The following is a 23315-nucleotide window of genomic DNA, read 5'->3' as shown; positions in this document are numbered from 1 at the left end:
ATAAATTTGTAAATATTGATAATGAAATTTATTTTTTCCCAACTTTTTTATTTGAATTAGAAACAGGATTGTTTTGCATGACAATCCCAGTTCTCTTCTCCCTCCTGTCCTCTCCTACCCTCCCCAACTAAAACCTTATCTGTCACATATCTTTTCTGCTCCCCCTGGATGGTGAGGCCTTCCATAGAGTGTCATCAGAGTCTATTGTATCCTTTGGGATAGGGCCTAGGCCCACCCCGTGTGTCTTGGCTCAGGGAGTATTCCTCTATATGGCTCCCAAAGTCCACACCTATGCTAGGGATAAATACTGGGCTTCTACAGGAGGTCCCGTAGATTTCTGAGGTTTCCTCACAGAAACCCATGTTCCTGGGGTCTGGATCAGTCCCATGCTGGTATTCCAGCTATCAGACTGGGGAGCAAGAGTTCCCAGATGTTCAGGTCAACTGTTTCTGTGGGTTTCACCAGCCTGGTCTGGACCTCTGTGCTCTTCACTGGTCCTTCTCTGCATCTGGGTTCCAGTTCAGATTGGTGATTAGTTATGGGTGTCTGCTTCTACTTGCACCAGCTGCTGTATGGCATGTATATGTGTTTGTGCATGAGTGATTGAGTAAGTGTGTGTGTGTGTATTTTACCATGAATATATTTTCAACACTTGATCTTTTATGTAGCTCAGGTTGGATTTGAACTTGTGATCCTCCTGTTTCTACCTCTGCAGTATTGGGATTAGAGGCAAGAGTGTAGAAGCCATGCAGTTTTTAAAACACACTGAAATTTTGGAGTGGTGGTGCATCCTGCAATTTCAAACCATGGGAGGGTAAAGCAGGAGGTTTGCCATGAATCCAAGGCCAGCCTGGACTACATAGTGAGCTCAAGGCCAGATAGAGCTGTAGAGTGAGGAGATCCTGCTTCAGGAAACCAAAACCAACCTCCCACAAAATGCAGCTAAATAATGTAGTTAAATATATCAATGTTTTCCTAGCTTCTGGGCTTTGTGTCCTTGAAAAAGCCTCCTCATTTCAAGATTGTTTTTTTCTGGTGCTTTGTTCTGGTTTCCAGCAGGCCCGTTCTATCTTCTTGGTAATGTTCCATTCGTCCCTCTGATTGGAGGCTGTGCTCCCACCCTCACCAGTTTTGCTGCCATGTACAAGTCCAATTCATCCTTCAAGGCCATGACTGCCTTGGAACTGTGAGTTCCTTTTAAGCAGGGGCAGGGTCTCTCTAGCTTATCTCCTAGGGCTCTTGGAGATTTTGCTACCTGTTCTCATCTGTTCCAGGGTGCAGGGGTCCTTGCCAGAACACAGTGGTCCTAACCTGTGTGTAGTAGGGCCTAAGCGAGGAGACCCTGGGATTTGCCTTCTGGAATTTCATGGTAACCTAATAAATGAAGGTATCCGGCTGTGAAGAAGGCTGACTATGAAACGGTGGGGCAGAAATGGAGATTTGCACAACTGTCCTCCACGTGTCCTTTCCGGTCCCTATCCTCCCCTAGTAGACCTGACTCTCTGGAAGACTCGCTCTGCCTCCCTTCCCCCTTTAGCTCTGCCTAGAGCCTGCTCAGGTGACCACACTTCTTGGCTGCTGACACCAGGAGGCAGGGTTGCTCTCTTCCTCACAGAAACACCTTCTCTAGGTGTGATGGTGACTTCAGGGGCGCTAAGGATGCCCACACAGCCAGTACAATTTCATGTCTGGATGTGGCTGTGAGAGACTGGCATTTGAAACAATCAGTGGATTGGGTAATGAATGTGTGAATAAGCATCATCTGATCTGTTGGGGGCTTGAATAGAACTAACAGGAAGAGGAGAGGTGAATGTGAGCTGAGACGTCTGTCCATCATCCGCCCTGGGACTGTATTCAGCATCCCAGAAACTTTGGTCTTCAGATCTTGGTGCTATGACTGCCCTCTGACCGTCTTAGGTCTTCACATTCAGACTGGGTTGCCCCACTGGTTTTCTTGCATCTCTGGCTTACAGACAACAGATTGAGGGACTCTTGATGTCTACAATCTCCTATTCATGTGTACTACATTATTATATGCGTCATATATACTAGAAATTATATATATATATATATATATATATATTTATTTAACTGGTTTTCTTTTCTTTGGAGAACCTTAATATACTAACAACACCCACACTGTTCTCTGCTCCCTAGTTGTATTCTTGTCACCTCCACAATTTTCAGATTTTCAGGTACTGACCCTTTACTCAGACCTCTCTTCACATCAACTACTACTGCCCTCCCAGGGGTCCCCAAAGCTCAGCAGTCAGGAGAACAAGCTAGGGAAACAGGTACAAAATCTGGCCAGACTCATGTTTTTTCAAGGCTCCTGCAGAGAGGGACCCTGGGGCCCTCCAGGTGCTTAGGTTCCTATCTAACACATCTTACCACTGCACCACACCCTGCCCCAGTACCCACATGCTGCTCCTGTGTCACTAGTAGCTGACTTTTAAAATTACCTATTTTATGTGGGTGGGTGTTTTGCCTGTATGCCTGTGGAAGCTGAAAGAGGGTGTTAGATCCTGGGACTGGAGATACAGTTGGTTTGAGCTTCCACGTGGATACTAGGAATCAAACCTGGGTCTTCTCAAAGAGCTTTTAACCTCTGAGCCACCCCCTCCAGAGCCTGCTGTTGTATTTAAAAGAACAGGTTTTTTCCCCCTGGGGATAGATATATCTTCATAGGAAGGCCCCAAACAGGATTGGCAAGGACGCACCAGGAACAGATAAACACTCATTTCTGTGGAGGACCAGAGGCAGTCAGGATTAAGGGAGAGAGGTTAAAGGGTTCTTTAACTATCTGGACTTACTTTTTATATTTTTTTTTGAGATAGGGTCTCACTCTGTAGTCCTGGGTGGCCTGGAACTTGCTATGTATACCAGGCTGGCCTCAAACTCATAGAGATATGACTATTTCTGTCCAACCCAAATTTCTTTTTAATGGGTGCTTTGATTTTTGCAGTGCTGGGAGTGGAACCCAGGATTCATGCATGCGAGGCAAGTGCTCTGCAAAGCTACATTCCCTAATCCCTCCACTTTTTACAAGAGTCTACCATATATTTATTACTTGTGAGATATAAAAATAAATAAAGAGACCAGTTCAATACTAGAACATCTTCTCCAAACATCCTAGGTAGATAAAGCTATTTCTTTTTCTGGGATCAAATAATACTATTCCTTGTGGTCTGGAGAATACAGGGTTATTGCAATGTTTCTGCCCTTCTTTCTCTGAGATGGGAAACACCCTCAAAGGTACAAACTTTATCTAATTCTGGTTCCCAGTGTCTAGCAAAATGCCTGACCCTGAGCAGGTAGGTACTCAGGGAGGGTTGAATTCGATCAGTGCTTTTAGTAGTAGACTTCTTGAATGTGCTCACCATGGGACAGGCCTCATATTGTTCCCCCAGAGGCTAATTAACAATGTTCAGTGGTCAAGAAAGAACATCTTCAGGAGTCTGAAATGTAGGCAGCAGCTGCCAGCCCTCATATGAGGCCAGGGTTGCATTATAACCCAGGATCTGCGAGAGAGTCATTATCTTGTCGGTTGGCATTCTTTTGAAGTCATTGCCTCAAGAGATTTCTAAACACTGAAATTGTCAAGCCTGGGCCTCATTTGTACTTTTTAGGTTGGAGAGGCCAGCCCAAATAGGACATCCTTACACGGGGTTGCCCAAGGAGGTAGGAATTATGGGACACACAGACTAGTTCAGTCTTCTAGGCTTGGAGGGGAGGAACAAGGAGTTGGCTGAGGGGCGTAAAGAAGGAACCTGGAATCTTGCTTTAATGACAGTATCTGAATGCTTAGTTATAGAATATTTGGCCTAATCTGTTGGATAAAGGCAAAAGAATAAATGAATGGATCAGTTAGATTGGTGACATAAAAATTGTGTGTATGCATTTTGCCTGTGTATATGTGTACTACATATATGCTTGATGCTGGAGGTCAGAAGAGGGTGTCAGATTCCCTGCAACTGCAATTATGGATGGCTGTGAGCTGCCAGCTGGGTGCTTGGAACTGAACCCCAGTCCTCTGCAAAAGGTGCTTTTGACTATTGGAGCATCTATTCAACCCTGGCTTGTTTGCTTTTAGAGTTGGGAGCATATGCCATGTAGCCAAGGGTGTGCCAATGGCAAGGAAGCTGCAGACCAATTTGAAGCAGCTTGTCTTCCAAGAATGCCTTGACCACCAGCTTCTGTGCCCAACCTTCAATAAGGACAGTGTTAGGGAATTGAAGCTAAATACCTGTAATTTTGAGGAGATAAGGACAGTGGTGGCAGCAAGAGTTTTGAGACCACCTGTGCCAGCCCTCCCCACCCCCTCAGACTCTTGCAACCCAGATTTGCCAAGACTATCAGAATGCACCCCACAACTTTAGACCCCCATGAAAAATGCATCCAGTCATTTATCTCTTTGCAAGTAACTTTTATTTACAACAGAATCGGTGGCTTTGTTCCTCGATTTTTAGGGACACTTGGCATCAGCAGCCAGAGGGAAAATCTGCAGTGAAATCAAACTCATTCTGCCCCAGCCACAGCTCAGGAAGCTCATTGGCTCGGTCTAGGCCCAGTTCCACCACCAGAGACATCAGCACCTCCTCATCCACTGGGTCAGAATCAATGATAGCAGGGCTCTGAGCACCTGCAGGAGGAGAGGCTGATCCTGCCCCTCCAGCCGCTCCTGCCTGGGCTCCAAAGCCCCAGTTTTGGAGCGGCCCTGCCTCCGCAGGTTGGCCTGGAGTGGCAGCAGCAGCCGCTGCTGCCCCATGATACTGGCTATTAAGCTTCTGCAGCTGCATACTTGCCAGCAGGTGAGGGGGAGGGTGCAGGTTGAAGGGTGGGGATTTGGTAGGGGAGGCGGTGGTAGGGGAGCCTGTTGGAGATGCTGATCCAGGGGAGCCAGTGGGAGCCCCATTGGCTTTGGCTCCATTGGAGGTGACTGCGGGGTAGTGCAGGATGGCCACTGCTTTGCGATCCTTCACCCCAAGGTTGGAGTAGTCCAGAGAGTTCGCCTCCTGGTTGGCATCCTAGAAGACAGAAAGGTACAACCATGGTAGCCCTCCTCCTGGTTTTCTCTTTGGCATTCACTGGATCTGGGATGCTCCTTCATGCCCTGCATTTGGTGCTAATAGTGGGCAGGTGACAGGAAGAGCCCCCGGACAGTTAGGTTTCTTTTGTTACTGTGGTTCTGATTCCTAAGTTCAGACTCAGGTGTAGTCCTGGAAAACCCATTATCCGAAGTGGCCTCCCTCCACTGCTACTCTATGTGCCCCCTGTCTAAAAAGGGCACCCCTTTGTCCCTCTTCTCAGTCTCACTATAATCTCTTTGCCACAGTGGTCTTGTTCCAATTCTGTTTTTTGCTCCCTTCCTGCTGTCTGTCTTTCAATACCCCTAGTGAGTTCAGTTCAACAGCTTTTAGACAAAAGCTATTCTCATTTTTCCCAGTCAAAGCCCTGCTGTATCGTCTCTGGTCAAGCACACTGGCTACATGCCACACCTAGGAAGGTCTGGTGCATGGCCATCTCCTCTAAAGTCCATCTTTCCATGCCGTAGAATCTCCATCTGTAAAGTGGCAAAACTCACCTCCTTCACAGAGGTGCTACCACCCTTGACATCAAGTGCAGGCCTCGACATAGTTGGCATTTCAGAGTCTGGGCAGAAGTCAGATAAATTGGTGCGAGTTGATGCCTCCAGCTGGAGCTGTTGGTCTGTAAATAAAAGAGAAGAAACGATAAAGGTGAAAGGCTTTCTTGACAAAGGAGTCACTAGAAAATTCCAAGTCCGGTCGAATCCCTTCAGCTACACAAGGATATGCTGGTTGGGTCAAACTCAAAACAGAGAGCACCTGGGCAGGGAGCAAAGCCAGAGCTGGAACTCTGACCTGAGGCCAGAAGTATGCTCTATTCAGCCAGGGGCTGACAACGACTCTCAGTGCTAAGGGAGAACACATGAACATTTACTCAAACAGGTTATTTCAGAGTCCAGAGGCTGGGGTGGCACTGTTCTTGATTCCCAGAGCAGACAAATCCCTGAGAAAGCAGCACACCATGTCAAGGGACCACTAGCACCCAAGTCTCCAATGGGACTGGGGGAAAGTGAGAATTCAGGAGAAGGATGACCTAGGGTCTCTAGAGCCCTGTCTTGGGGGCATGCCTAGAAGAAGACAGCAGACCAGGGTGTTCTGGAGACTCTGAGGCAGCAGGAGCCACAGACCAGCTGGAAATAGCTCAGTTCCTCCATGTCTCAAGCCCCTACAAGACAGTCCCTAGATTGGGTTTTCCCAGGACAACTGGCCCAGAGCCCAGAGCCAGGCCACACCCATGTGTGGATGATAGAAAGGATTCTTCCTGGAGGGAAATCTGATGGTTTTCACCCTGGAAGCAGCAGCAGCAGTTTGAAGAGCAGCATCTAGCAGTCCTTTGCCACATATCTGTCCTGTCCATAGGCCAAGTCCTCAGACCCGAAATTACTCAGATGGCTTCAAAAGAAATGATTCTCTTGCCCAAGTGCCAAAGAGATAAGAGAATGAGGGAATAAACAAAAACTAACAAACGACCACCTCCTACTCAGAACATTAAAAATTCTTATTTTCCTGGAAAAGTATTTTTAAAACCTCATATATTCTAGCATTATCACTTTAAGGAACCCAAGAGTCCTTTTCCCGAAGAGGTTAGAATTTGCTGGAACTCTACTCTCCTTGTTACCCCCAGTGGTTGTTAAGAATGTGCTGGCTTCTAAAGGGACCACTATCCTTTTTCCCCCTTCAACAGCCGCCTGCGGGTTGGGGGGGGGAAGCAAAAAGAAAAGAGAGAGAGAGAGAACATGGAGGGGGCACTTGCTGGCTCCCGCACCACTGCTTGACTGAAGTGCAAACAGTGCTCTGAGGCAATCCTAGGAAATTTCAGCCATCTATCTCCAGACAAGGGCGCTACCGCGCGTCATCGTCAGGAGGGCCAGCAGCGTCACTATTCAAGTTCCTCATCGCTTCACCTTCGAATCCATCTTCTCTCTCCCGTACGCCACTCAAACCCGAATGTACAAAAGATCCCCCCCCACCCCGCAAGAGCAACACTAATAGGAGGAAGAAAATACGAGGAAAGTGCGTGTGCTCTGGTGTCGGATCTCGGGGCAGGCCCCTGTAACATTCCCCTCTAGGCGCACCAGCCCGCTCGGAAAGCACAGAGCCCGTCTAAGGGGTGATCTTATTTCCTGCCCCTCACGACCCCATTTTCTATCTCCCACCCGACCCCTCGGCCCATTTGAGAAAAAAAAAAAGAAACTTGACTCCCGAATGTCTGGGTGAGCCATAAAGTGACCACTGCGAAGCCGCGGCGAGACGCCGCCGCGAAAAAGCCGCGCAACAAGTGCCGGCTCCGCTGCTCGCGCCTCCTGCCGCCGGGCCCCGCCTGGCCATCCTCCGCGGCGATCGGCCCTCACCCGCGCTCCAGGGGGGGTGAAAGGGGGTGGGGGAGAAAAGGGAGCTGCAGGTGGGGGGCCTCGAACCTGTCCCGGGAGCAAAAGTTAAAAATGGCACCATCCAGTAGACTCCATCTCCATCGCTACTGAGAAATCTAAAAATCCCAACAGCACTGCGGCTTGGCTTGCACGCACTCCAAGCAGCCCAGTGAGCCTCGCCACCTGAGAACTAAAGGCCCGTTGTTTACCGACAGCTCTCCAGGCCTCCTCGACGCGTCTGTTCGCCCGGAGAGAGCCACCGGCGTGGGGGTTGACCAGACACAGCCCCGGACGCCAGGCGCGAGCAGCCGTGCTCAAGGGCTCCAAGCTTCTATTACCTCAGGTGCTCAGAAGCAGACAGGCGACGAGGCACGGGGTCTCCGCGTCAGCGCGACTTTGGGGACCCGCAGCGTCTCCGCGCGCGGGGGCGCACTTTGGCGCCAGTGGCGGCGGCTCGCGCGCCTCGCCGACACTTCCGAGTGTCCTCGGAGCGTCCAGAGCCGCCGCTGCTCCTGGCCCCCACTAAGAGAACGTTCGAGGTTCCCAGAGGTGCAAGAACTTACCCAAGGTCACAGTGCTCAAAAGTGGCGTGGCCCTGCCTACCTGTCCCACCCTAGATCAGGCGCCCCGGGAGGTAGGGGCTGGTGCTCGCTTCCCCTTGAGAGGGGTGTGTGCACGGGGACAGGAGCGGGGTCGGCTGCGTGGGGGAAAGCAAGTTACCCGAAGGCTCCAACTTGCAGCCCTCGGCTCGGCAGGACTCGGCTAGCAGCCCCTGTCGCCTCCAGCCCCCAAGGAAACACGAGCTTTGTGCGGCCCCGGATCGGCCTGATGCAGTCCGGGCGACTGGCAAAGTCGGGGAAAGCAGAGCCCGAGAAAGCGCGGGCGCGGGAGAGGAGCTGCCGCTGCTGCTGCTGCTGCGGATTCCTCCAGACAAGTGGCCTCCGAGTCCCGCCGGCTGCCGTCCCCCTCTGGCTCGGCACCTCCAGGAGCAAACAAGTCCCCCAGCCCCTCAGATCGCCTGACCGCCGGCCGTGCCCTCGGCTCCCGCTGCCCCAGCCCAGCGCCCTGCCCGGCGGCCCGGCTTACCTCCAGCTAGGCTGCCTGCCCGGGAGAGAGGGAACCTTGCAGGGACAGAGGCTCGGACGAAGCTGCCGAGCCCCCAGCCTCTTGGCACGCACGCAGCCACCGCCGCCCGCCGCTGGCTTTCAGAGCCCCCGGCTGGCCGCACGGGAGACCACCCGACCCCAAGGCGCCTGGGCAAAGCCTGCACAGCCGCGCCGCGCCGCCGTACCGCACCGTGCAGCGCCGATCAGCTCTGGCCCGCGCGCTCGTGCCCGCCCGCCCGCAGCTCCGGCGCCGGACTCTGGGGCGGCGGCGTTAGCAGCCGCCACCACGCTTGGTTCTTTGCGTGGGGACCCAGCTCTCAAGCCCCCATGGGCGCTCGGAGAGCCCTGGCGCACACGCACACGGCAGCAGGCTGGTCTTGGCTAGGAATCCCAGGAAGGACAGACCCTTTTCTCCCCTTTTTTCCCTCTCCCCCCAATTTTCACGTCTTTATAACCGGCTTAGGGCATTATTAGCACATGTCCTGGCTCGTGGGCGAGTTGGTGGCAAAATCTGAACTGGATACTTACGGAGGGCCCGAGAGGGTGCTGTGCCTTCCTCTAGTCTGGTCCTCCTTGCTGGGAGCAGCCCCACGCCGATAGGCTGTGGGAGGAGCAGCCGGGCGGAGCGAGCTTCCTCACCGCAGCTCAGCAGCGCACTTCTGCAGCTGTGCCGCCGGGATCATTTTATAGCGGCGGGTGGCGTGTGTGGCCCTTTAAAGGCGCTCGAGCTGGTGCAGTCACCGTGGATCTTGTGAAAGCGGAGGGCGGGCTAGGGAAAGGAGTCCGTGCGTCCCCTCCTATCCCTCAGCCCTGGGGGCACGACACAGCTACCGGGGTGGGGCTGATGGTCCTAGATTATGATCACTTCTCTCCCAGTGCCCTGGCCTGTATCTATGTTTCTAAAACTGGTGGCAGCCCGAACCCAGGACGTGGGCTCTCCCCACCACCCTGCATGGACTTGCCCAATAAATTCCACTTAGTAATTTCACCGAGGCGAGGGAGAGCTGTTAGTGTCTGTTTTCTGACCTAAATCAAGCGGGTGGCCAGGACGAGCTTCAAAGGATAGAGAGGAGAGCTGTTGGCTTAGGGAAAGACGTAGAGGAGGACTTGCACACGGGACAGGGTAGGCGAGGCATGGCCTTAGTTTTCTGCAGGGCTTTCTCTGAGCCGGTTTGCCCTCTACGGGCTACGTCGTCGTAGAATGGCCGAGGCTGGAGGGTGCCTTTTCTCCTAAACTCCCTACATTTTGTTCAGGCCACTTAGAGGGATCTTATGGCAGCCGTGGCTTCCCTCAAGGCCCAGGGTTGGTTTCAAGGCTTTCTGTCCTGTGGTCATCCAGGGCAAAAAGAGGCTGGCAGGATGCAACGAGACGCTGAGAAATGCTGTTCTACCGGACCATGGGGCTAGGTGCATGCATGCAACTCACATGGCTTACAGAAAAGCCAAGAACAGGCAGCGGGTTCGAAAAGCTTGCCACAGAGTTCGCAGAGATTCCTCTTGCCTTTTCACGATGCCAGGTTATTTTATTATGATTATGTAATTATTCACATCTACCAAGAACAACATTCTGCACTTGGAGCACATCTCTCTTGTGTTGGTACGTTGTCTTACAAATCCTTACTGAAAGAGATCTGGGGCTTCTATTTCAAGGCATTCCCTGTGGCTGGAAACTCCCACCTCGCCTCTTGCAGGAAGGCCACCAAGATTACCCACCTCTAATCAAACCCCCCACTTTCACCCTCACCCCTTCCACCCCTCCTCTCAACAACTCAGTTTACACTGTTTGTAAAGCATGATCTTTTGAAAAAGTACGATGTTAAGGAAAATGGGGGAGGAATGTTGCAAAGGCATTTTCACCGCGTGTGTCTTGTGTCTTAACTGGCGTTGAAGACCTGACGATATATTTTTTTTTTCCTTTTAGGATCACAACTGCCCTGAATTTGTTCTTCCAACCGGGTCCTGTTTATTGATGAAATGGCCCGCGCAAATGGAGGGACAGATCAAGGCCCTTCTTTGGTATTTCGAAGAAGCTGCGGTGAGTACCCTGGATAACCAGGGAAACCCATTCCCCCTGTTCGACTGGAAAGCCGCCTTCCTTGGGCTGCTAATTGCTCGCCCCCTCCCACTCTTTTGCAAGTCAAACTCGGTAACAAGTATACTCCACACACCTTCGCTGCACTTTCTCACTTGGCTCGAAGGTTGTGTGGGTCATGCCTAGTTTCCTGCAGGGAAAAGGCGCGATCTGTGGGACCCTAAGGCTCTACTGGGGTAGCAGGAGAGGTACACCTCCAAAGCTTCTTGGTATTTGCCTGGGGCCAGAAAAGTTTTTGAAACTTTGAAAGCAAGGTGGAGAAGGAGCAGACTTAGGCTAGACTTTTTAATTATGGCTGTTAATTTAGACCCCTGACCTGCCCCCTCCTCCTCTTTTTGGACTCTGGAGCTGGTTCCTAAACTGCGGACTCAGCTGGGCTGCAGGCTCCGGATCCCAAACCTGTGGATCCGCCCTCCATTTATTGGATGGCTCCCAGGCCAATTGTTAGAAAGAGGCATATGTTCATCTCGGCTTCTGGAGTGTCTCCGGAGCAGTTGCTCAACAGCTAGCCCCCTCCCCCATCGGGACCATTGAAGGGCAGAAAAAGGAGCAACCTCCACCACATTTCTATATGCCCAAGTTCCAGAAAGACCCTCACCCACGGGTGACTTCCTGTTATCGCCACTGCCCACCTCCCAGGGAGTAGGGATGAGAGGGTCTTTAAGCACTCAGCTTTGAAGCAGAAAAGCCACCCTTTTCCTTTTGGGGGGAATGGGAGTTGTGGTTAGTGGCAGAGTCTGAGTGGGAGCAAAGAAGACATTTGCATTTCTAGGCAAATATGCCTTGGATCACTGACTTCCAGCCCGCCCCAGGCTACCTCAGAGCTCCGCTAAACTCTTTTCTTCAACTTGACAACTAGACCACAAGCTTGTGAAGCCAAGAGAGAAGTGATGGTCACCCAGCAATAACCTTCTAAATGCCAGCCATGAACCGGGCATCGATCGTTCTCTCCCTTCCATCATCTCATTTAACTCCTAGGGCAGCCCTGTGAGGTTGAGGTAGCAAAGGTGAAATAGCCTCAGAGAAGTGCCCAAGTTGGCACAGCCAAGAGGAAGGGAGTTTTGATCCTGGTGAGGCTGGCTGCAATCTTTACTCCCCTACACACTGCTGCCTTGGAGGGCAAAGAAGAGGTCCAGAGTGCAGGTTCAAGGGTCAGTCGCCTGGATTAAATCCCTGCTCTGCCATTTGCTAGCTGTGTGGTCTTAGGGTAAGAGACTGTGTTGGTGTATATGTGCTCAGTTTTCCTATTAAATAGATATCATAACAAATTTACAAAACCTGTAAGGGTTAGGAAGAAAGCTTTCGCTTGACTGATTGATGCTGTGTAGTAAAATGGCTAGTACATTCTGGGATTGGTATTCTAATGTGCCTCCTGATTCTTTTCCTTTGGCCCCGCCCCTGCCTCAGCTCACACTCTTCAGGTTCAATAACACTTGCTGAGTAGTTTAAATATCAGACTGAGAGGGCGGTGAAAGAGGTCTATAAACTCTGGAAGGAAAAGGAGATGAGAATGCAGATTTATTTTCCAAAAACTCCACTCACCACAGCAAAAGTTGCCTGGACTATATGACAGGAATAAAAATGGGATCAATAAGAGATAATCACGTTTTATAGGTCAGCCTGTAAATGTAGAAATGGACTCCGAAAATAGAATTGATATGTGTGTCGAAAAGTTTAAAAGTACAAATTTAAATTGCAAACTATGTGTATGTGTGTGTGCTTTTGTGATTTCATGTGCACCATATGCATGCAGGGGGCCAGAAGAGGGCGCTGGATCCCCTATAACCGGAGTTCCAGGTGGTTTGTGAGCTGCTATGTGGGTGCTGGGAACAGAACCAAGGACCTCTGTAAGAGCAATACATGCTCTTGACTCCCGAGCCATCTCCTCACCCCACCCCTACACACTTTTATTCAAGTATGTTTAGAAGAGCCAGTGTAGTAGTGCACACCCGTTACTCCAGTACTCAGGAGGCGGGGATGGGATCATTAGTTCCAGGACAGCCTGGGTTACACAACAAGTTTCAGAACAGCCTGGGATACATCAAAATAAATAAGCATACATGCATGCATTCATGCATACATACATACATACACTCATGTAAACAATTCTCCTTCATTTACATATACGAAGAATTGTTTATGATAGAAACCAACCATAAAGGTCCATGGCCAGGGAGTTTCCCTTGGTACTTTAACCACTACCTCTCAAATTCCTGATTTAAAAAACTTTTATTCATGAGAAAATACTGACTAAAATCCCTGGGTACAAAGTTGCATAAATATGATGTCAAGGTGCAGACGGTACAGAGGCTCCAAAATGAATACTTCTATGCTTCCAACCATGGATGAATATGTGAATAAAGCAATGGTCAGAGAAACACCCAAAAGACAGTGTCAGGAAGGCACAAAATTCTGAATTATTTTTTTTCTATTTTCTCTATAATATATAGTATATTACTCTTTTCCATTGTACTTATTTATTTGGTGCGTGCATGAGAATATGTGCATGTGTGCTCTTGTGTACCTGCCACCGTGTATGTGGAGAGGTCAGAGGATAGCTTCACTTGTGCATCCTGGACATGTAACTCAGATCATCAGGCTCATTATCTGCTCAATCATCTCATCAATCCAATGTCTTCTTTTTTTTGGAAATAGGATTTCTCTGTGTAGCTTTGGCTGTCCAGGAACTCAATATGGAGACCAGGCTGGTCTCTAACTTCCAGAGATCCACTTGCCTCAAGTGCTGAGATTAAAGGTGTATGCCACCACACCTGGTTTATTTTTCTTTTAAGTGAATATACTTTTATAGTTAATAAACTCCATAAAAAGTATATTTTGCTTTTTTTGAAGCAGGGTATTACTCTGCAGCCTAGAAGGCCTTGAACTTTCAGTCATTTGGCCTCAGCCTCTTAGGTACTTGGGATCTATTTTTGTTGAACTAATGTGTGCATAGAAAAACTGTTGGGTGACACGGGGGTGGGCCTAGGCCCTATCCCAAAGGATACAATAGACTCCGATGACATCCTATGGAAGGCCTTACCATCCACGGGGAACAGAAAGGTTATGTAATAGGTAGGGTTTTAGTGGGGGGGGGTAGGAGAGGACAGGAGGGAGAAGGGAACTGGGATTGTCATGTAAAATAACCCTGTTTCTAATTCAAATAAAAAAAGAAAAACTGTCGGGTGAAAATATACCAAAATATTAACGGTGATTATGATTGAGTAGTGGGATTATGAGTAATACTTTTCTTTCTCAAAATTTTTTGCAGTATGATTACATTGTTTTCTCACAATTAGAATAGATTCATAACTTGAAAAGTGCATAATCAGTAGTATTCTACTTGTGGTAAAATTATGAATGCAAATTGAAAAAAATGGGAAGGAAGTATATTGAACTATTAACAGTTTTTATATTAGCTGCTAAAGGATTGTGGGTAATTTCTTCTCATTTTTCTGTAATATGATCTTATTATTTTTATAATTAAAATAAAATGATACCTAAAAATAGCATATACAATATGATCCAATTTTTCCCAAAAATTAATATGTGCATAGAAAAAAATAATAGATTATTCCAAAATGTGTTTGTTTCTGTGTGGTGGGGGTATGAGTGATTTTTATCCTTTCCTTTATAAATAAATTGTTTCTTCATTTTCCAAATTTTCTATAGCTATCACGTATTGTTTTTAATTATGAAAGTGTAAACATTTATAAAGCAGTTTAATATTGGAGTATTTATGGGAAAAGGGTGCCTATTTGGGATTTGCTTTAAAACAGTTCAGTGTGGGGCAGAGGAGAGTGGATGGGGCTATAGATTAAATGAGAAAATTGTTGAAGATGGGTGCATGAAGCTTCATTGTGATGTTTTCTTTTGTGGCTGCTTGAAATTTTTACAATGAATATTTTTCTTAAGCAGCCCCTTTCACAAAGACTATTTCTCTTAGTTTTATGCCAACTGTATGTGGTTATCTCCACTGTATGGAAAGCTGTGATTCAAAGAGTTGGAGTTACTTGTCCTGGGTCTTCTCACTCCAAGCCTAGCACTCTGTCCACATCCCAGGTGCTTTTGCTGCTTGTCTTCTTCTTCTTTACTCTTTGAAAAGTTTTTTTAAAAAGGGTTATTTATTTTTATTTTATGAGTATGGATGTTTTGCCTGCATTTATATATGTGCACCTTGCACATAATGCCTGGTGCCCACAGAGCCAGAAGGGGGTGCTGGATTCCCTGGGATTGGAGTTTTGGTTGGTTTTGAGCTGCCTCGAAGATGCTGGGAACTGAATCTGGGTCTTCTGGAAGAGCAGCATGTGCCCTTAATAATTGAGCCATCTCTCCAGCCTTCCTTAGTTTTTTGTTTCTGTTTTGTTTTTGCAGTACTGGGGATCAAACTAGGGCTTCATGCACACTGTACCAGTGAGCTGAATACTTCATGCACACTATACCAGTGAGCTGAATACTCAGCTCTGGTTTCTCTCTCTTTCTCTTTTAGTAATTCAAAATAGCATTTTATCTGATCGTAAATGTTATAATTGTTCATTGAACAGGATTTTGAGTGAACAGGAATGTACTGGAGGAAATAATAATAATAAATCAACCCCCAAGCACTGTTGTTAACCCTTCGGTGTTGGTTCTGTGGACTGTCTCAGTACCTCTTACTGCAGTGGTACTGCTAGTGGTAAACCTGTTCTCAGTGAGAGTAGTGAGCCATTTCTGAGTGCATTTGCAGCTGCTTAGAGTTTACCCATCCCATCCACCCTCATTCTCTCTCCTTGTTTCCTTCTGAGACTGTAATCTGGGTCCCTTTTTAGCAATCACCTCCATCCAAACAATCCAAACATGAGGAAATGAAGCCCATTAGCAGAAGTCCTAGTGACCCTTCTTTCATTACCAATCTGGGGACTCTGCCCAGAAGCCATCTTAGGACCCTGGGCATCTGCAACCACTCCAAGTGTGCCTGTGCCTCCATTTCCCCATCTGGAAGATGCTAGTGAGAATAGCAGACCAGTAGGCCCCTGCCAGGGAGTGATGAGCTAATGTCTGTAGTGCTTTCCAGCCCCTCTGAGCAAGGTGCTGGAGCTTCCCAGGCCTGGCCTGCGCCTGCTGCTGCCAGCCTGATCGAGTGCCTGGCCTGGCCTGGCCACTCAATGGAGGGAGCGGCTGCATTCCTCTGACCCCGGCCAGCCCAGCAGGCTTGGACAGGTCTGCTTTTGCTCCTGTGCTTAAAAAAAGATGGAGAATAAGAAATGGAACAATACCAGTTACTAGGAGGAAAGGGCCTTAAGAAATAGAAATCTGCAGATAACTGGGCACCTCTTGGTGCCCTAGTCAGGCTGGAGATTCTAGTAGTGCTTTCTTATTTACAAAGGGGTGGGGGAATGTTTGGAGAGGACCAACAACTAGGCCCAGTTGAACAGACTCCCTACTTGAATTCCTGTCATTTATGCATAACAGAAAAAATAAAGCTATTCAAGCAGTTCCGGCCATTAAGGTTCTTCCATCCTCCTGGATGGTTCTGCCCACTCCTTTCTTTGGGAATGCTAGGCCAATGTAGGCCCCTCCTCTGTGTTCCCTTCTAACACTTAATTTCCCAAGAACCCTAGGAAACCAAGACTATCAAGTCTATGTTGTTGAATTATTTATTTAATTATTTTTTTGCTGTGCTAAAGATGAATGAAACTGGAGCCTCCACGAGGTATGCTACAAGGATTCCATCCCTCACCCCCATTTTGGAGATAAGGCATCAAGGCTCAGAGAGGTGAAATAAGTCCTAGATCACACAGCTAGCAAATAGCAGAGCTGGGATTCACAGCAAGCTCTGACTCAGCTTTAAGGTCAAACTCCCCTAGGCTACCAACTCCTCTGTTGTCTGTGTCTATTCTTTGCTTTCTTCTACGAGAATGGATGCTTCACCACATCCCTTTGCAGTAAATGGCGAACACATGTGGGCAGAAAGTGTAAGTGGTTCCAGTTGAGGGAAGAGCCCAGTTAGGGGCAGTCACGGGACGCCAGTTAGGAGCAGTTGTAGCCATCTCTAGAGACCACGTACAGGGTAGGAGATGGCTACAGCCTGGTGGATGGCAAAGAGGACTCTGAAAGAAATATCATCCAGGGAAAGGTGTAGGGTTCAAAGGAAGGGAATGTGGGGTGTCAGAGAAGGGAAGAGAGTAGCAGCCAGGCAGCCTGGCCCTGAGCTGTTGGGTTTCGGCAGTGAAGCTGGAGGCCTTGGGAAGGTGTGAGGCTTTGTGGGGGAAGCAAAACTCTGCTTTAAGCATGTTTAGTTTAAGCTGTTGGCAGAACATCCAAGTGGAAATAGCTTGCACACAGCCAGGAATATAGGACTGGAAAGAAAGTGGGAGGTTGTGTCAAAAAGAGCAATCGTCGGGATGACTTTGGGCCAAACTGTGGAGAACTTTCCCCTGCCTCCCTCTATTGACACAGAAAGGAGCTTTCTCCTGAGGACCCCAGAGACACTGTCTTTCCTGCAGCCCCACCTCCTTCCCCCTCTCTGGCCCCTCTAGCCTAGCACAATCATAGACACATGCTTTAAATCCCTGAAGAGTAGAGCGAGGGGATCTCAGTCTGTAAATTTCTCCACGCCAAGAATTGACAGAGGCCTCATCTCGCTTTTCTGACTACATGTAGGCTAGGCCTTAGGCGGGCCAGATCCGCCCTGGTTGCTTTTCAGCTTCTGGAACACAAGCCTTTGGGGGTCTTGTGTGTGCTCTCTTTTTGTCACCAGCCATTCTCAGCATAACACTCTCTCTCAGGTTACTTCTTGTTTTCTTTTCTTTCTTGTTTTGTTTTTGGAGACAAGGTTTCTCTGGGCAGTCCTGACTGTCCTGGAACACACAACACTGGCCTGGAACTCACAGAGATCCGCCTGCCTCTGTCTCCAGAGTGTTGGGATCAAAGGCGCGTGCCACCACAGCCCAGCAGCTTACTTAAGTTTTTAGAAGGTGGGGAAATTTTCGTTTCTATCTCATAGTGTTAGAGTTCCAAGTCTGAAGCCCATGTTGTGGAAATGCTCTACCATGAACTACATCTGAGCCCTAGTTGAAGCCATTTTCCTCTGCTTCCCAGCAACATTAGGCTGATGAAACTTCCTTGTACTTAAGACCTGAGATATAATGGCCCTTTCCCTAATTTCATATTTTTGCCGGGGGCATTTTCCTTTGTGTCCTGTGCCTTTTCCTGCTTAACCTCCCAATTCTACCTTAGTTGAGACTTCACACTTGTCCTCCTCTGCCAGAGCCTCTCTTGTTATGGATAAGTGTCCCAGGTTGAGATTCTAACCCTTATTGTTGCTCTTGGCCTTTGACTTCGGACGTTAACATAGACGTGTGATTCAGTTCATGTACATAACCTGGGGAATTATAAATATTTCCACTGGTCCCTACTGTCATAGATATTTAGCCCTCTGGGGACCAGCTATTGGAGTTGGAGGTGAACAGGATCTTAGGGCATGTATCTCAGGAGGTCAGGGTACAGACTCTGCTGTCATCTAAGCATGCAGAATCACAGGCCTGGTTGCTCAAGGTCCTTTTTGTATTACAGTGTGCCCTCTGGCAAGAGTAGTTAGAATTGTATGCTGGTTCTTCCTGGCTTTGTTCATGTCTCATCCTAAGGCCAATGGCTTGGTGAGAAGAGCACAAGCTGAACTGCAGTGCATAGCCTCCATGAAGCTGACTTTGAGGCCCAGCAGATTTGAATGTAGATCTCACATGGATTAGGTTCTTAGTATCCCCAAGTACATGAGCTGAGGGGAGTATTATTTCTGCTGGATCTGAATTTAACATCAGTGGTATTGTTCACTGAGCACTTACTAGATGACAGACCATTACTGTTCATAGTGTTCACCTGGTCCTCCAACAGCCTAAGGTGTTAGCAGAGTATTGCTATTATGTCATCCCGTGTTCCTGACAGGGAGAAACAGGTGTGGAACATCTTACCAAGGCTGTACATCCTGTGTGCTTGAGGTTGAGGAGTTAAGTTAGGCAGACCAGCCACAGAGTCTCTGCTACTGACCCCTGGACCTTTCTGCCTCCTTAAGAACACCTATTGCCACCTGCCACTTACTTCATAAAGACCTTTCTCACCTTATACAAGGTCAGCTCTCATACTTTCTCCTTACTCCATGTTAAGTGATCATTATTACTATCAATCCTATTTTATAATGGAAGGAAGAAAGCTCAGAGAAGCGAAGTGACTTGTGGAGGACACAGTTAGCAAGTGACAGCACTGGGATTCCAATCCACTTCTTCCTGCCTCCATTTCTCTTTTCTCTCCTTCTCCCATGACAGTTCTTACCAACCACTCTTCAGACTGCATGTGAAATGATGGTAGAAATGGGAGTATTGGGGGGGGGGAGGAAAGGAACTAGTGCGAAGAGAGCAAGAGAGAATAATGGAGACTATGAGCAAAGTGTATGATGGGCATGAATGAAAATGGCATAATGAAACCTGTCATTTTGCACAATGAATGTAAGCTAATAAAAAACAAATAATAACAATAAGCTGGGGAGATGGCTCAGTCAGTAAAGTGCTTGCAGTGCCGGCATGAGAATCTGAGTTCAAACCCCGGCACTCATGTAAAAAAAAAAAAAAGAGTAGTGGTCAACACCTTTAATCCCAGCACTCAGGAAGCAGAGGCAGGTGGATTTCTATGAGTTTGAGGCCTATAATCCCAGCACTCCTATAGTCCCATTGCTAGGGAGGTGGAGGATCTCTGGGACTTGCTGGTCAACAGTCTAACTAAATCAGTGAGCTCCAGGTTCGGTGAGAGACCCTGTCTCCAGAGTAAGGTGGAGAGAGAGGAGGAAGATACCTGATGTTGACCACTGGTCTCCACATGTATGCACATATACATACATCCACATACAAACACATACATACAAAACATACAAAACCCCAATATTAGAGCAGATGGGGACTGGAGGGAGGACTGTGTTGAAACCTCTCTGTGTGACAGAGGAGGAAGCTAGCATTCTACCTGGTTAGAGTTAGGGGCAAAAGACGGGGTGAACAAGAAGTATATTCAGTGGAGAAATCCTAAAATGAGTGAGAGGGGAGAGAGAGAATGATGTGGAAAGAGGGAGCAGTGGGGAATAGGCATTTGGGAAGAAAACAAGGTAAGGAAAAGAAATCAAATTATAAAGAAAAAGGCCTAAAGTGAGGTGAAAGCATAAGTGACCAGCCATCTGGAAGTAGCACAGAGCTTGGTGGTGGGAGTGTGTGTTTGTGAAGCATGGGAGCTAGAGCGACAGGTGCAAGGGCCCAGCTGCTGCCAGCCAAGGGCTGTCCGGGCCCAGTGCCCAGCCGGAAAAGAGCATGTCTGAGAGAGACTTCTCCAGGGGGATTTTGGCTGGGGGACCATGGGAGGAAGCTGCCTTCTCTCAGAGCCTGGTGAGGCTTGCCTCTAGCCAGGGACCTTGACCACTCTTTGGACTTGCATTGTCTTCAAGCCTCTTCCAACTGTTGCCTTTGGGGCCTGGAATATGGATGATTCCTTGCTCTCTGGAATATGGATGAGTCCTGGAATGGCCTGAGGGGATTAGTAAATGTCATTTCATGCTACCATTAGCTGGAAAGCTTGTAGGGATAGTGGGTTAGGTAGAGAGTGGAACAGTTGCCAGAGCTATTGGCTAACCTCCCACTTAGCTCTATGTGTGGCGTACTCTTATAGTGACAGTCTGAGCCTGGTTCAAATCTCTAGGCTTCCACTTCTAGCTATTTGACTTTGGGTAAGTGACTGGATCTTTGGGCCTCAGTTTCCTTAGGTGGAAGGTGAGGAAAAATAAGAATATCTACATCATGGGTCTGTGCCAGGGTTGGATGAGATAATGTCTGTGGCTATAAACTCTCAAGTGCTGTACACATGTGAGTAATTATTCTCTCCTGACCTCTGTTCCCTGCTGCTTGGGGGATGGAGTCAGCCTTCCAATCTGAGTCCAGTTCCAAGCCTGACTTCACCTCCTTGGCCCTGTTCTCCTCTTGTCACATAGGACTGCATGGGAAGTCAGGCCTACTGACCCACTGCAATGTGCGTAGGGTCAACCATGATTCGTTGTGCAGTTTTTATTCAGGCCATAAATGTGGACCGAACTCCTGTGTCACTCACTACGATCCCAGAGGGGACCAAGGCATCACCTTGGTCCTCAGAGAATTCCTGATAACTACCCTGGGGAGATAGGAGAGCAGATGTTGATGAAATGGAGTAGAAGATAAGCAGGTGACATCTTCTGAGCCAAGGCATTGGGGACAGCATAGTCAGAGGCCTTGATGGGAACAAGGAGTCTAGTACTCGAGTGGCTTTGTGAGGTTACAGGAACCAGACTTGGATACCACATTAAGAAATCCAGCCTTGATGTTGTGGCCATTGAAGGTAATGTGGGCAGATAACCATAGCGGTTGATACAGTTGGTTACTCAGAAAAGTGTGCACATTGCCTTGACCTTCTTCATCCAATTTATACCCCTAGTGAGAGAGCTCTAGGCTTCCTGGTATGCTTCCAGGCTTCTGCCCTGAGCATAGATAGGCATGTAAGGCTTGTCTCCTCTCTGATCCCCCCAAGTTCAGTAAACAAGAACTTCTGTTCATCCTACTTTTCAGTCCTAAATCCCACCATTATCATTCTCTCTCTTGCTCAGACAACATCCACCTGATGAGCACATGCTCTCCTATAATAGACCCTACATAGTACAGCCTGTATCCAAGGCTCTTCTTAACACTTGCACAGCCACTATTGCACCTCTTGTTGCCGCCCCATCTTTAATTTATTATTATTATTATTATTATTATTATTATTATTATTATTATTATTTGTTTTTTGAGACAGGGTTTTTCCTGTGTATCCCTGGCTGTTCTAGAACTTGCTCTGTATATCCATCTGGACTCAAACTCACAGATCCACCTGCCTCTGCCTCCCCAGTACTGGGATTACAGGCATGTGCCACCACACCCAGCTTTAATTTTTATTCGTGTGTGTATGTGAGTGTGTGTGTGTGTGTGTGTGTGTGTGTGTCAGAGAGAGAGAGAGAGAGAGAGAGAGAGAGAGAGGTGGGTGTGTGTATGTGAATGCAGGTATCCGCTGAGGCCAGAGCTCTTGAGTCTCGGGGCTGGAGTCACAGCTATCTTCCCAGTCCCTTTATCTTAGATTCTTTACATCTATTGTCCCTCTGCTCAAACAGTTGTAGTCAGGTCTCTGGTCAGCATTGATCCCTTCAACATGCCTTCTTCAGGTCTATCTTCTTTTTGTTTTTTGAGACATTATCTCTCATGAAACCCTGGGTGTCCTATAATCTTTTCTTTTAGTAAGCTTTTTTAAAAAGAGCAGCTCTATCCCCTTGCTTCATTTTTCCCCACAGAGCATAGCTCTACCAGGTCATATCTTTGTCTCCAATCAGAAAGAAACCCCCCAGCTGAGCATGAGGGTGCGCACCTTTAATTCCAGCAGTCTGAGGTCGAGGCAGGTGGATCTCTATGTGTTTGAAGCCAGCCTGGTCTACATTGCAAACACCAGGCCAGTCAAGGCTACACAGTGAGACCCTGTCTCTAAAAGGGTGTGTGTGTGTCTGTGTCAAGAGACAATTCTGTGAAAAAAGAAAGAAAAAGAAACCTTCAGGAGAGCCGGGGTTTCTGTGTTTGATTCATGTCTATCTCCTCCACTGATTACAGTACATTGTTTGTCAGTAGTGGTCTGTCCATTGGGTTCCATCCTCAGCACCAAGAGAAGCTTCAGGAAAATTAGAGGGATGGTGCAGAGATCAACCAAGCCAAATGGTCTCTGGAGAAGATGAAGGGCATTCTGAAGAGGAGACAAAGATACCGGTGCAAGCTGAATGGTGCTAATAGAGAAGGCTCATACTTCATGTAGAAGGAACAGGGATGGAACGATGACAGTTTTCCCTCCTTCTAGCCTCCCATGCTGCAAGTAATACCTATCCTGGGACCAATAAGCAGGGGACAGGCACCTTCAGGAGAAGGCATCTTGGGTTTTCTAGCAGGAAGGCTGCAAGACAATGATAGCTCCCATCATCCAGGCAGAGGAGAGGACTGGAGATGATTGACCATGGCAGTATAGGGGCAGACAAAAGAAGAACAAATGTATGGTACTTAGCTGACTTTGAGAATGGCACTTCCCACCTTTGCTGATACACAACTGGGTTCTGATTTTGATGGTTTGTGCTCTGCCTGATTTTGCTTACAAACATGCATATAATCCTCACAGCTCAGCACAACCCTCCTCATGCAGTGTTCTTTATCACCACTACTAACAAATGCTAGCCTATGTCTCCTGGCACCCACAGTGATTCCCAACAGGGCTGCCAAAGGCGTTTAGGTGCCTTGTAGGGGAAGCTTTGGAGAAACACCAGAAGTTTATAGTAACTGTTCTTTCCCTTGAGTCCTTCCAGCATTGACTTAGGTCCCACTATGTGGCCCAGGGTACTGAGCCTAGGGTGGGAAGGATCTGCATCACAGTGGGAGACACTGCTAGTTCAATAACCAAAGAAGTGTGTCCATAGTCTCAAATGAAGTGATTTTTATTAGCTATCTTCAGTGAGCTACAAGCTCCCCTACAATTCAAGAAGAGAAAACCCAGAAGAAGGCACAAGAGGATCTCTAAAGCAATAGCCACTCTGTAAAAGGATTCCTATACCACAGCTTGG

At 48.1% G+C, this 23315-nt stretch overlaps 1 protein-coding gene, 1 long non-coding RNA gene and 1 pseudogene across 6 annotated transcripts in view; 2 read left to right on the top strand and 1 right to left on the bottom strand.

The window, feature by feature from the left end:
* LOC100758875 overlaps positions 1–1401 on the top strand; it is a 52940-nt pseudogene extending 51539 nt beyond the window's left edge.
* A 3004-nt stretch (positions 1402–4405) lies between these two features.
* Positions 4406–9249, bottom strand: Cited1 (Cbp/p300 interacting transactivator with Glu/Asp rich carboxy-terminal domain 1). Of its 5 annotated transcripts, none has more exons than XM_027431797.2 (3): positions 9091–9249; positions 5585–5709; positions 4406–5027 (listed from the first exon to the last, which is right to left on the bottom strand). In XM_027431797.2, exons 2-3 carry the CDS (start codon positions 5642–5644, stop codon positions 4482–4484), a joined length of 606 nt encoding a protein of 201 aa, XP_027287598.1. In that variant the 5' UTR covers positions 5645–5709; positions 9091–9249; the 3' UTR covers positions 4406–4481. The 5 variants fall into 5 exon arrangements, with proteins under 5 accessions (XP_027287598.1, XP_027287600.1, XP_027287602.1 ...); XM_027431799.2 differs by lacking the exon at positions 9091–9249 and adding an exon at positions 7795–7946; XM_027431801.2 differs by lacking the exon at positions 9091–9249 and adding an exon at positions 7666–7805.
* Positions 9246–23315, top strand: part of LOC113837516 — a 118211-nt gene continuing 104141 nt past the window's right edge. The window contains exons 1-2 of the long non-coding RNA XR_003488143.2: positions 9246–10159; positions 10484–10597. This is a non-coding gene — a long non-coding RNA (uncharacterized LOC113837516). The remainder of the gene's footprint in view (positions 10160–10483; positions 10598–23315) is intronic.

The sequence above is a fragment of the Cricetulus griseus genome, chromosome X, assembly GCF_003668045.3.
Source record: "Cricetulus griseus strain 17A/GY chromosome X, alternate assembly CriGri-PICRH-1.0, whole genome shotgun sequence".
In the NCBI taxonomy this organism is placed as follows: domain Eukaryota; kingdom Metazoa; phylum Chordata; class Mammalia; order Rodentia; family Cricetidae; genus Cricetulus; species Cricetulus griseus.
The sequence above is the reverse complement of the archived record's forward strand: the minus strand, read 5'-3'. Positions and strand labels throughout refer to the sequence as shown.